General features: G+C 38.7%; 1 protein-coding gene across 2 annotated transcripts in view; it reads right to left on the bottom strand.

The window, feature by feature from the left end:
* The window catches only part of UBAC2 (UBA domain containing 2), a 101,089-nt gene that overhangs the window by 18,656 nt on the left and 68,280 nt on the right, over positions 1 to 14,153 (bottom strand). The window contains exons 6-7 of one of the 2 annotated variants that reach the window (XM_055801209.1): positions 12,353 to 12,400; positions 748 to 993 (exon numbers count right to left, since the gene is read on the bottom strand). In XM_055801209.1, the coding sequence (XP_055657184.1) occupies positions 748 to 993; positions 12,353 to 12,400 (294 nt within the window). Of the gene's footprint in view, positions 1 to 741; positions 994 to 12,352; positions 12,401 to 14,153 lie in introns of both variants that reach the window. The other variant, XM_055801208.1, reaches the window with a different exon arrangement.

Genomic DNA, 14,153 nt, shown 5'->3' on the forward strand with positions numbered 1-14,153 from the left:
AAGACCTCAAATTGTAACTTAAATTATGAGCAACATGCATTCACATAAAGCAATGCAAGGCCTATGTTGCCTGCTAGGTTTGACAGAGTAGTAACACATATATCTAAGACACAGGAAAAAGTGAATTGAGACATCACATGCCTTGTTTGACTGCCCTACAACGGAAAGTACGTGAATATCTGCATTTGCTTGTTTGACTGAAGCAGAGAAAGTAAAAGGGCTCTGCTATTCCATTCAAAAGGAAATAAAAGCATTAAACATGGCAAACCGAAAGCCCCTGTGGTTGACCTCTGTAAGAAAGTTAGAGAATTTAATTTGTGCACTTTTTAAAAAGAAACAAGCTTTATTCAATGTACATTATCTGCAAACAGAGGAGTTATGTAGACAGTTTTCAACCTGTCTGAAAAGGATGCTAACAATAAAAATACTCAGAAGAGTCAGGAGCATTTTGATTTCCTAACTTTCCACAATGGCTATTACTAAAGACTACCAAGAAGCAACCACTTTAACTTTCAGCTTCCTTTTTGGTAAAAGAATGCCACAAGTACTGATACCCTTACAGGACTGTCTGACATTCTGCTTACGCTTTGTGAAGCAGTTTTAACATATTAAGCTACATAAAACATTTAAATGGCTATTAGCAGTGCAAGTGTATGAAAAGACAAATGGAGAAGAATAAAGCAATACATTATTTTTAAGAAACAGGAACCCATACCAATATAATCCTTACAGAATGCATACCAATACCTGCTGCTGCCTCTGCCGCCTCATTTGGGCAACCTGAGACATCATGATTTGACGATCCAATAACTCCATTCTCTGCTGCCTCTGGATATCAACTGTTGCCCCCATTCCCACTCGAACTTCATTTGTTGGTTCCGCAGATGAGAAGATTGGTTCAAGAGTCCAAGAAAATATCTTTGCTACCCAGCTGGGTACACAAAGAATTCGATGAACTTTTAATATACTGCTATTGTAGCAAATACCAGAAACCTAAAAGCAAAAATGAAATGTTAAAAAAAAAATCCAAAAAACTTTCATACACCAAATTTTCTTTGTGTTTAGCTGCAGACAGCAGTTGGTCTTTCTGTTTTTTGAAGCACTTTTTATTGTACTTACCCAGAGTTCTCAGTCAAGAATCAGAGAAAGAATAGGGGATTTCTTTACCTCCAACTTCCTCACAACTACAGACTATTACTTTCTAAAATCTGTGTACTGCATTGCCTGTGACTCAGAAAGGTGCTTGGGGTTCTTTGTTTATTTCAGAATTTAAGCTCAAACTAAATGACCCTTTCTCAAACAGGTCAAAATTCAACAAAATTCTCATTTCTAGTAAAGGAACTGGTCAGGGTATGCTGTGTGCTGACCTCAGAAGATTAAGGCTGCCCTTGAGGATGGTGAAACATTTTAAACACTCCTTAAGAAAACAACCCCCTTAAGGCTTCTGTCCTGACCACCCAAGTGTCTCCCTTCTAGTAAAAATAAAAGCAAAACAGGTGATTTGAAGTTAAATCTAAGAATATGTACAGCCTTATTCCAAAAGGATCCCATCTACCTTCTAGAAGAAAAAAAAAAAAGTTGCAAAAACCCAGTTCAATTAAAAACTGTCGTACTGAAAAAGCCACCTTTTGTGATGCCCTTCTCCCACCTATAAAAAAAATACCAATTTTCTGCATTCACATTTGTGCTTGCTTTGGGGCTTGATCTCATTTCAGGTTCAAAAGAAGCAAAAGAAATCCATGTGCCCCATAAATGACCTACAGTCATCACTCCATCGTCTTTTTAAATCCCATAATGAAGGCCTAGCACTTGAGCCCAAAGTGGTCCAGCAGGAAGGCCAAAGCTCTTACACAAACTCCAAGCCTGGTTTCTACTTCATGCCATGTTTCAGTATTCGTGACTATTCATTGTCTCTTATGTCAGAAGAATTATGCTAGGACAACAGAGTGAAATGAACAGGAAGAGATACGAACTCAAAACTGTAAACATACCCACACAATGCAATTATGCTAGAAGCAATGTAGAAATTCCATTTCTGGAGTTTTTGGGCACTTGATTTTGGGTTCTCCACTTTCTGGGCTATTTTTATAAACATAACAAATGCATTGCCCCATATACAAAGGAAGACAGTACAGGAAAATGCAACATTCTTTGGAAGCGGGATATTTTTCATATTATTTACAAAGTTACTGTTAATTATCTAGTGAGATAACGAGAAAACACTCCGCTTTGGGAAGCACTGATTTTCATTTTATTCTACTTTCCTTTTGGGACTGCCGTCAGGGTTGGTTATAACACCAAACACAGGGTACCATTCTAAAATGAGAAAGAATATTTTAAACTACCCTTAACCCCTTCGCTCTTCCCATGCTACGAGGAAGGAGGTAAATAGGATGGGATAATAGGAAAGCCATAATCACTAGCATCATAATGAAGGCTGTTTTTAACTAAATGTTCCGTATTCAAAGAAAGGTCCTGACTGGACTCCAGGAATGACAGGGCACCGGAACAGAAGCTTCTTCATCACTTCAGAAATTCTTTCATCAGCTCTAGTGAAACTGTTCCAGATGACTGCAAGCCCACAACCAAAACTTGTGCACGTCAACTGGTAACTAAGATAGATCTATAACTGCTGAAGAATGAGGAGGAAAATTCATATCACTTCTGCGTGTAGTACTTGAAGCATCTACCCAGCAAGAAGGTCCCTCAGAAGCCAACTGTCTGGTTCCAAGAATTACATAGATAGGCTTCTCACTTGAGAAAACCTAGACTGTAGGGCTGCCGGAAAGCTCACTTTCTTGGGAGCAAGAATTATTGAACTAGGTTGCAAATATTATGTATACATTTAATATATTATTATTTTGATGATGATTTTGATAATTATTATGATGATTTCTTAGATACAAAATGCAAAAGCAGCACCAGAACCTACAAATTATCTTCCTTTCTCCCACCTCCCATCATTAGGCTACAGAGCCAGGCCCCCCTCTTATTGGTCCAAGGGATTCTGCATTCCTGGTTGCACAGGTGTAACCTGGCAGAGGAAGCACTCTTGCTCAAAATACTTTGTTCAACATCATACCGGTATATCCTCACTTCTTCGAAATGTCCCTTCCAGCTACTGATCTCTGTTCCCTCTTATCACCTACAGTCCTTTGTTAAGGTCTAATGTTTTCAAGGCACCCTAAACCTTGAACAGGTTCAAAAAGTCACAAGAACAAAACAGAGCAAGTGGCGATAGGAAAATCTACATCTCCCTGAACGCATGACAAATCTTGACACGTGTCTGAACACATTAACCACAAACAGAATCATTCTCTTATCAACTCAAGATAGAACATACAGCAAAGAGAGCAGCAGCATGTCTTTAGTGTCAGTAGTTTGGGACTTTTTTGTCTCAGAAGGGAAAGTGTACTGCAAGCATCAGCTAGTAGCTGCATCAGTAAAAGAATTCTCATATATTTTTAAGTAGAGAATATATTTTTAATTAGAGACAGCTACTTATAGAATCAAAGAATCATTCAGGCTGGAAAAGACCTTTAAGATAATTGAGTCCAACTGTTAACCTAACACTGCCAAGTCCACCACTAAACCATGTCCCTAAGTGCCACATCTACACATCTTTTAAATACCTCCAGGGATGGTGACTCAGCTGCTTCCCTGGGCAGCCTGTTCCAGTGCTTGACAACCCTTTCGGTGAAGAAATTTTTCCTAATACCCAATCTAAACCTCCCCTGGCACAACTTGAGGCTGTTTCCTCTTGTCCTATTTGGTAAGAGACCAACATCCACCTTGTTACAACCTTCTTTCAGGTACTTGTAAGAGAGCAAGTCATTCCAGAGCATTTAATCAGAAGAAAAGGCTTTATAAGGCTAAAAGTTTATGAACACTGCTAAAATGGAGAATGGCACTTAGCATGGCATGTGAGACTCATATGCATGACTCCCACCTGCCTTCCTAGCTTTACTGAGCTCATTGGAGTAGCATGCTTGGTCTATAGCCAATGCACCAGCTGCAGTGGGTTGTCTTCTCTCTCCTTGCTGCTCCTCAACAGCAGACTAGTGTCTTGGTTCCTCCTTGTCCTACCTTAAACAGAAACTCATTGCATAACCCAAACGTGTGGACTTCTGTGCTCACAGTGCAGGAAGTCAAAAAGTCTGACTATAAAGTCCACAGTAAAACCTAAAATGCAAAGCACCTGGTGAAGGAACAAGACAAAACTGTGACACTAGCAGAAGATAGGTATATCTTCTGCATATAGCTGCCAAGAAACTTACTGTGGACCAGTAACTGGTCAGAGCAAACGTGAAACTTCAATTCTTCATCAGTATAAAGAGATGGAAAGCCAGACTCAGCGGTGAAGAGCACCAAGTGTACACTGGCAATCTACCTTGTTACCTCCACATCTGTTAGGATTTCAGTGCCACTCCCGTTCTTCTCTCCCTTGACTTACTACTATGTTTATAAATCAATTAGATGGAAGCATAAGAAACTTTAAACGCTGTGATCAGTTTTAACAAATTTTCAAGAAGTTTTATCCAGTGAGAAAGAGATGCCTATTTGCATATTTCCAATAAACCCAGAATGGAGACATTTGTAGTTAAAATAGGTCTTGTGATTCAGTCTGGTTTAGTGTCATACTCATCTTAATGTCAAGTATTTCCAAAGAACTTCCTCTTTAGCTGGTTCATATGCAGAACTTGATATATATTATTTTAAAACCCCCAAACTCTGACAAAGTATAAAGTAACTTTTTACACCATTTTTGTTACAGACATGTGGTGAGTTTCTAGTGCTTAAGGAAGCAAACCAACTTTGTTTATTCAATGAAGATATGATGATCTCATATCCCAGCTTCAGCACTGTACATCAAAGGGCTACCTTCCCCAAACAGATGAGCCTCCAGAATAATTTAGGTTCTAAAAAGTCACCACAGAAGGACACTGTAGTTAAGTTTACACCTGCAACTTCATCCACCATATCGTATGAGGCACAACACTAGGCAGAGGCAATGGAGTATGCTGGAAATTAGCATGCTGCAGAAAAAAGTGTGCTTGCATGTTTCCAGCTTCTTAACATCATGGCTTACTACTAGTCCTTCACATGAAGTGTCCTAACCTCTTCCCACCGCTGCATAAAGCCCAACTTCCCCTACCCTTTCCTCATGTCCCTCCAAAATTGTACACTTTTTAGAAAAAGGAAGTAGCTGTAGTTACTCTTTTATATTAGGTAAACCAAATATAGAAGCCCTCCAACATTTTACATGATAAAGAAACATACACTCCACTACTGAGATATTTAAAATCACCGTACTTGATTAACACTAAAAAAAGGAAAGCAAATGGAAAAAACAGCAGGCAGATTGGTGTAGAAGAAAGATTATGTTGGAAATTATTTTGCCTAATGGTTATAACTTGACAGCAAATAATTATTTTGTTCTGAATAATTTAAATATATTCATTACCTGTATTCAAGACTTTGCTGTTTTCAGATACCAAAAAATTGAAAGCAAACAGCAGTGTTCTTAAGGGGAAATGACATTGTTATCCCTATCTTATCTGCTTTATCCTTAGTATGCTTCAAATTCTATACAACTAGAACCAAAACAAGAGGTTAAAATTTGTGCTGAGATTCTGTCTTTATCTTGATTAAAGAAACACATTTAGCAAACAAAAGAGATTGTGTGAAAACCACCCAACAAATAAACTCACTGCACGTGTATTTTCAACCTGTAGTTATAACCTCCAATGTAATTTTAACACAACAGATTGTTTTGTTTCGGTTTTGTTTGAGGAAATACTTTGTAAGAGTATAAACAGCCTTTTTATGGTTAGCTTGACATAAAAATAAGATAATAACAAACTAATTCTCTTCAATTTGCTTCCCAGTTGACTGGGCTCGCAGATTTTCCAGATACCTTGAATTTTTTTTTCCAGAGTGCATCAATGCTGTCTTCATTGGTCAGGTGCAATCATTATGATATCCCAATCATTCTTGGTGTACGTGCAAGCATGACTGCACTGCCATTTCAGCACAGTACATATATTCTTAACTTGTACTTATGACCTAAGGATAGGTTCCCTCGCGTCTCTGCTAGAATTCTGCAGGTGACTGTCACCATACTGTTAACCAAACCTCTTTACATAAAAGATCACGATTGGATTTATATCTGCCCCAATGGAGATGTCCGTAATTTAAAAGCCTACTTATGAGCTGGTTGTTTAAAGTTGGTTGCCTAGTCACCAGAGAGAAATGGACACTGTTAAGATGTGACTCATCCTCTGGCAGACATCTCCGAAGTACCCTCACAGCTAAATTACTCTCACAGGTTCCCTCTCTAAGCAATGGTAACACTGCAGCCATGACGGTGTACGTGTACAGGCCAGAAAAACTTGAGAGAAGCAATCTACCTCTTACTGAACTAGCTGGCATAGCTGAGCAAGTAGACCAGATTTTGGGCGCACATACTCCTCAACTCTGAGAAAGAAACTAAAAACCTAGAAGTGAAATACAAACTGAAAACTAAAATCCACTTTCCTACAGGATCTCAGAAGCCGTGGATACAAAAGAGAAAGTACCTTATGACACATTATTACCCTCTCTCCTCCTTTCACACTATTTTCTCCTTCTTCCAGAACTGGAATAAGTTCCAGGATTCAACTACTTTTCTTCTTAGATGCTTTAACTGATGCAGGAGGGAGTGTTATCAGCTTAGTCAGTTGCCATGTGTCTACATCTAGCTACCTAGACGTAAGCAAGGTGTCTAAGCTCCCACCACACAGGAGATTTAAGTCGTTATAGCCCGTAGAACACAGAGACACTCGTCTCAAATTAAGTCATCTACAGTCACTGAACTCAATATTGACCACTGCCCACATGCAAATACCTCGCATTAGTTTTGAGTGGGATTCAGCACATCTGTTAGCATACATATGGATATCTGCACCTGTCCTAAAGTTAGGAGACACTGACAATCCTTCTTGTTTGTTCCCTAATCTCTGTTATTCTATTGCTTCTCCGTTTCTTATTTCAGACTATGCACTTCACAACCTACGTGCTGAGCTTCCTGAACTGCGTGGCCAGCAGGTTAAGGGAAGTGATCCTTCCTCTTGTCTCAGCATCAGCGAGGCTGCAGCTGGAGTAGTGCATTGAGATCTGCACGCCCTGCGACAGGAAAGACATGGACTTGCTGGAGCAAGTTCAGTGCAGGGCCACGAAGATGACGAAGGGACTGGAGCATCTTTCACATGAGGAGAGGCTAAGAGAAGTGGGACTGTTCAGCCTGGAGAAGAGAAGGCTCAGGGGGATTTTATCAAAATATATAAATGCCTGAAGGGAGAGAATGAAGAGGACAGAGTCAGGCTTTTCTTAGTGGTGCCCAGTGACAGGACCAGTGGCAATGGGCACAACCTGAAACACGGGACGTTCCCTCTGAAAATCAGGAAACACTCTGTCACTGTGAGGGTGACTGAGCACTGGCACAGGTTGGTCAGAGAGGTGGTAGTCTCCATCCTTGGAGACATTCAAAAGCCATCTGGACCAGGACAGGCTCCGGGCTGACCTGCTGGAAAGCAGTTTTGCAGAGAAGGACCTGGGAGTTCTAGTGGACAGCAAGTTGCCCCTGGGCCAGCAGTGTGCCCTGGTGGCCAAGAAGGCCAATGGTAGCCTGGGGTGCATCAGGAGGATCGTGGCCATCAGGTTGAGGGAGGTGATCCTCCCCCTCTACTCTGCCCTGGTGAGGCCACATCTGGGGTACTGTGTCCCATTCTGGGCTCCCCAGTTCAAAAGAGACGGGAACTGCTGGAGAGGGTCTAGCAGAGGGCTACAAAGATGATGAGGGGACTGGAGCATCTGCCTTAAGAGGAAAGGCCGAGAGAGGTGGTGCTGTTCAGCCTGGAGAAGACTTGAGAGGGGACCTTATCAATGTATACAAGTATCTTAAAGGCGAGTGTCAAGAGGATGGGACTAGGCTTTTTTTAGTGGTGCCCAGCGCCAGGACAAGGGGCGGTGGGCATAAACTGAAACACAGAAGTTCTACCTGAATATGAGAAAAAACTTCTTATTTAAATATTTTAAAACTGTCTTATTTGAATTTCACACTTCTAGTAAGTTTTGCCTTCACTATAGCTTTTCATAATTCCATATTTAAAAGAATGAATTTAAAATTTGATTTCAGTTATTGCAAATAATTAACTTTTACCTATCGTGAACTCCAATTGAAATATTGCTTGGCTATAAACCAACAGCATAAAAACTAATTAATGCATAGCTTTCACATATTTTGTAAATGATCCAAAATCAATCCTATTAGACTGACTCTCTTGTCTGTCACCAGAGCACTTCCACAAGACATTTAACTAGATGTAAGCAGACTTACCTGAATCACCATTTATAATTACACAAAGAATTCAAGGAGTATCATACTCTGACATTGACTAAAGACCTACACAAGACTAAATGTGGATGACCGGAGGATGTCCAGGCTAACTGGAAGATGAAGAAGGGCACGTGGCAGGACATGAATGTGAAGGTAACTGCGTCCTACATTATCAGGCTCTGATCAAAGATTCTCAAGAAAGTCAGCACATATTTAATACTAATTTTAAGTACGTAGAAGGGCTGATATTTTAAGTGTGAATACAGCACTGTGGGGTAATACAAATGCTTCTGCATTCCCTTCAAAACATTTTTTATAACAAAAAGAGTTCAGTAAGGATCGTTCAAAATAATTTAAGAAAGATGTGGAAGAGGAAGAAGAACAACAAGAAAAATCAATGAATCTTAGGTCTGATCAGATGTTAACTACATCATGTTATTTTTTAAGACAAGAACTACAAAAATGAAAGTCTAGTATAAGTATTTTGTTCCCCATCCCAATCACATCCTACCCTATAAATGCCAATCTTAAGGGAAAGGAATTCACTACAGAAAAAACACCTCAGCTGAACAATTAGCTAACGGAAAGGATGAATAAAGTTCTTAACAAACAGAACTCAAAACAATCTAAAGTACAGTCAGAAGCATTTAACAACAGATACCTGCAGTCTATGCAAAACCAAGTTAACAACTTCAAAATCATGAATAAGAACTAAAGCAGTCAAAAATCAGAATTTAAATTCAAACCATGCACTCAACGCTGTCTGCACTATCTTAACCCTAAGCCTTTAAAGTACATGTTCTAAATTACAGATTCTCTATAGTTTTCCAGTATCTGAAGTATAAAAAGTGCAACTTTTCATATGATCTGAGAAAAGCAAATGACTGTAGCATAGAAACAATGTAGAAGGCTGTTGCGCTTGGCTTAGTGAAATCTGCAAAGTAAACAAGGTTTTAGAAACTTCAGCGTTTGTAAGGTTAAGACAATTTCAACTTCTTAAGATCTGAACTGAACTCTACACAAATTCAAAGCGGCTCACAGAAGACTTGGGGTATTCCAAATTTTGAACTTTATGCAATGCAGGGCACCTTGCAAACAAACAAATGACACTTGATAAGAAAAAAGAGGCTGCAACACTAAAATCACAGAAAGGGCCCGAAAGATACCTTTTCCCTATGAAATAACCTAGCTACATGGTTAGCAGTAACCCTGGCATGTGACCTGTATGACAACAACATCATACTACTGAGTGGAGGGAACTGCATGTCCTAGAGGGCATATCTCATCTGTTGGTACCAACTTGAATTTACCTCTTGAAGCAGGTATGTGGTAGCTATGATTCAGTAAGCCTTAACATGCCCCTCAAATTTCAATCCTGCAAAAGTATAGCAATGAGAAATGTAAGCTGAGAACCCAAGAGATTTTAAAGGGGGAGAAAATAATGGAGAGAACATGGGCTGATATGTATGTGTCCAACGAAACATTCAAGTGGATACCATTTACTAAGGTGTTTTGACTGTTTTAAAGAAAAAAATAGTAGGGAAACTGCTTCTGGCCTTCACTAAACTGAATGATATGCATTATATGGAAGCACTTCTGTAAACAACTGTTGAAAGAATTTCTGGCTTAAAGTCAAATTAGTGACTTGGGTGAACACAGAAATCAATCTCCAGTGCCATATCTTGTACCTGGAAAGTCAGATCCTGTTTCATCTGAGAGTGTTCATTACATGTTAAAAATACAAATTGTGTGAATTTAAGTAAACCTAAACTGGGAACATGGTGAAGAGAAAGTAGAAACTGACAATTCAGAAATCATATTGGCACCATCCATTTTAATACTCCACATAAGCAGAAGTGCAACAAAAACTAAACTGCAGAACAGCACCATATACAGTCATGAATGTCTAAGTGATCTTTTGAGCTGAAAATACAGACAGTGAAGTATCTAACAGGCAACGAACTAGTGACTGAGTATCACACCTAGCTGACTTGGTGTTCATGCATTTACTCAGCCTTTTTGTTAAAATGCAAGAAAATGTGATTCAACAAAGGTATCGTATGTTAGAAAATGTCAAAAGCAGTAAGAATTACAAAAACACACAGGCTGACACAGAATGACTTAACACTGATTTGACAACCTGTGTATTTCTGTAATTGTACATGTACATATGTTATCAACTATCCACACCTGTAGTGCTAAAAGGTGCGTTCATAGTGTTTCATATCTTTCTTCAGTTTATTCAATATACCATGAAACTTTACTCCTTTATCAAGTTCTCTCAAAAGATGCCAAATTATAATTTCTAATAGAGAAGGAAAAGAGGCTTCTTATTCACAGAAGTATGACAGACATGCTGTGCAAAAACCAGCTGAAACTCACTACATTAACTTCTTTCCAAATTGTAGCACTTATTACAAAACTGTAGAGTGCAGCTCTTGCTACAGAAAAAATTGAGACTGAAAACATATCACCACTGATGATGACTTAATTCATGCCAACTGAAGCAATATGAAAACCAAATGATTTTTTTAAGCCTTCCTGCGACAGAGAAAGCTCTGTTTATTCTTATGGACTTTTACCTATGTAAAACATACTGTCAATCCGCAATCAAAAATATATCATTTATGAAAAAGAATCCTAAGAAAGTTGCATTATACAGCTAAATAAAACTGTATGTTAAAAGGGAATTTAAATAACAACTGCAAAATATATTCTGAAAAAAAAAATTGAGCTGTTTTTTGTAAGTCTGTATAACCAAGTATACGTACAGTTTCTACTACCAGTAAAGGAGGAATTAAAATGCCTTTCCTTTTCTGTCCTTTCCTTCCCTCTCTAATGAACACCTGTTCAAAAGGAAGGGCTATTAAAAGAGCCAGAAAAGTAACAGGAAGGGTCGTGCATGTGGAGGAAGTTACAGATCCTTAGGGGGGCATAGAGGCTTGGGCTGATCGCCAGGACAGAGAAATTCTGGCTTGTTACTTGCACCATTTTCATTGATATGTATGGTCAGACCAAATTGCTGAGCAGACTTCCCTATTTACTACTGCTGGGTCACTCCTTTTAGTTACCCTGCAAGCTCACAGAATATTTTGGAACAGTCAGTGCAAATGGTGAGAGACCAAACTACTACATTACAGCAGCAATATGTGAAGTGTCCACAGGCACTTCACTCTGAGCTTACCACAAATTAGTAGGTTCTAAATAGCAAGGGCACAATTTAAGCTCTTCTTAAGATTGCATCAATTGAATAATGAGCTGCTTTGGAAATGGTGGCACTTTATCTGTTTGAAAAGCAGACAGTCTTTTGAACCAAGAAATCAGGGTCTGAACTCCTAATTTCTAAGTTTGTAAAATTTTTAAAAGAAGCTTATCTGTACTAAATCTTCCAGATTGTTAATCTGTTTGAGTGCTAAGTGCCTTAGTGCTAAGAACAGAGTCGGAAGGAAAAAGACAGACCACACTATCTGATTGGTGTGAAGAAAGTGATTTTGCATCCTGATGGTTGTTATCATAGCGAGAAACAGCTACAGATGTCCTAGGAAAACAGAAAAACATGAAAAAATCCTCACAACAAAGTTGTTAAAAGTTGCTTTTTGGAATAAAATCTTGAGGCTTGCTGACAACCGAAGAAGAAATAAACAGTAGGGTAAACATTTCTACCATTTCTTCAACAGTCTTATTTATAGTTGTGGGTCTAAAGCTATATCCATGGCAGTAAAAGTAATCTTAGGGGCTCAGAGAACAGCGGCACCCTGCAAATATTACCCAGCTCTTTTGTTGTCTGTCAGTTTATCACCATCCAGCCAGTGCTTTACACCTTCGGAAGTTAAAAGATGAAAACTTTATACTTACCATCACAAATAAAAACATTACTCAGAAATTTCTGTTCTTTTTGAATCCAAGTACACTGTGCTGATTATATACACAACAGTTTTTTAAGCAACACATTATTTTTAAAACAGCAAGACTTACCAATCCACTTAAGGCTAAAATCCAGATGTAGGAACCAGAGGTTACAAGCTAGAAGACAAGAACAGTGATTTAGAATTTTAATTTTACAAAGCTGCTGTTGTATGAACTACTATGTTGCAGTATTGTATAGGCTAGGTGCTTATCACTACAATGGGAGAAGTTAGACATTTATCTCTGTGAAAATTCGGTTTAACATTAAAAAAAGATGTATTCCAGAAGTAGAAGTGGAAAAAACACAGGGATCCAACAATTGTTCTCCTTCTACAGAACAATACATTTTATTTTCATATAGTATACCAAGTATAACAGGATGTCAGTTATAGGCTGCACAGAAAAACAAGTCTGAAAGATAGACTGAAGCAAAGGAAATGACTCAGCAGCAACAGGAGAAGAGTTCCAAGTGGGGCAGGCAGTGCAAGTGAAGCTCTCGGATGTGCAGTCATGGAGAGATTAAACATGAGCATCAGAATCAAAGAAATAAATTTCTCACCCAGCAGCATAACAGTCGACATGAAATCATAGAAGTAGGTCTGAATGAATTATTAAAAAGATCCTGATAAGCCAACAGGACAGCCCATCATTTCTAGTAAAGTATATGATTAATCACCTGGAAAAGGTTATTACCAACTGCAAGAAAGGGCTGAAAACTAGACTGATACTGGTTACCAAACTAGTTCTGCACAATGCCGACAATCACGAGAACACCTCCTCTCTAGTCTTCTGACTATGGAAAGAGTGACTTGAGATAAGGGCAGAGTTTACAAATAAGGAGAAGGCAAGTGATTTTTCCCTCAGCCTCTGTGTGACAGCAGCAACCATTCTGTACACAGCAGGGAAAGCAAAGGTACAGAGATTAGTAAAAACAGTGATCTGTACTGGAGGTGGTGTTTGTATGAAAGCAAAAGGCAAAAGACAAAAAAAGGCAAAAAAATGGAAAAGAGCTTAGACAATATCCCAGCTTTCCACTTTCCCAAAGACCAGAATAATAGTGGTATTGATGGGTTCAGAAGAGAGGTAACAAGGTTTCTGAAAGATCAAGAAAATAAGGTGTTAGAGCAGAAATTGAAGGAATCCAAAGGCTGAACAGCAAAAGGGATGAATGAAATGTTCACTAGAGCATGAGTCTATATTCTGAAACTGGCCATTCATTCTAAAATACTCTCTACCACACTTCACATAACTATGGTGCTTTCCACTGCTACTCCTAGAGCTATTTTTGAGTCCCTGGAATATATAAAAATTAGTATAATTTCTCATAAGTCTGCACAACTCCTGTTTCATAATTCAGATTGTGACAAGACTGTCCCTTCATTTCTAGGCTGCTGGGGTTTTCTGTTGTTTTTTTGAGCAACACTGCTTTTCTGTGGCAAAAATATAGGTAAGGTACCAAGTACTTATATTTTTGCACTCATATTTAACATAATGCTACATGATATTGCTGTGCTCTGTGTTCACTATTTTAAATTACCTGTGACATGGTAATGCTTGATATACAGATAATATTAATTTACATCAGTGGAACTAAGCCAAAGCTTTGACTATTTACCAACAGTCTTACCACAGAAAAACACTGTATTCTACAGACAAGGGGAAAATAAACAAGATCAAGAATATAAGCAAATGAGAAAGGTGAAGGTCACAAATGCCTTAGCATCAGGTTCTGTTTTCATCTGTTTTCATCTAGTTAATTTTGTTGACCAAAAACAGCAACAAAAAATTGTAGAATTGTCTCATTTTATTTTCCTGTGCAAGACAATCAAGACAGAAGACAACGGAAGAACAGATCACTTGCCCACCACTT

Source organism: Falco peregrinus, chromosome 4 (genome assembly GCF_023634155.1).
Source record: "Falco peregrinus isolate bFalPer1 chromosome 4, bFalPer1.pri, whole genome shotgun sequence".
NCBI lineage: Eukaryota > Metazoa > Chordata > Aves > Falconiformes > Falconidae > Falco > Falco peregrinus.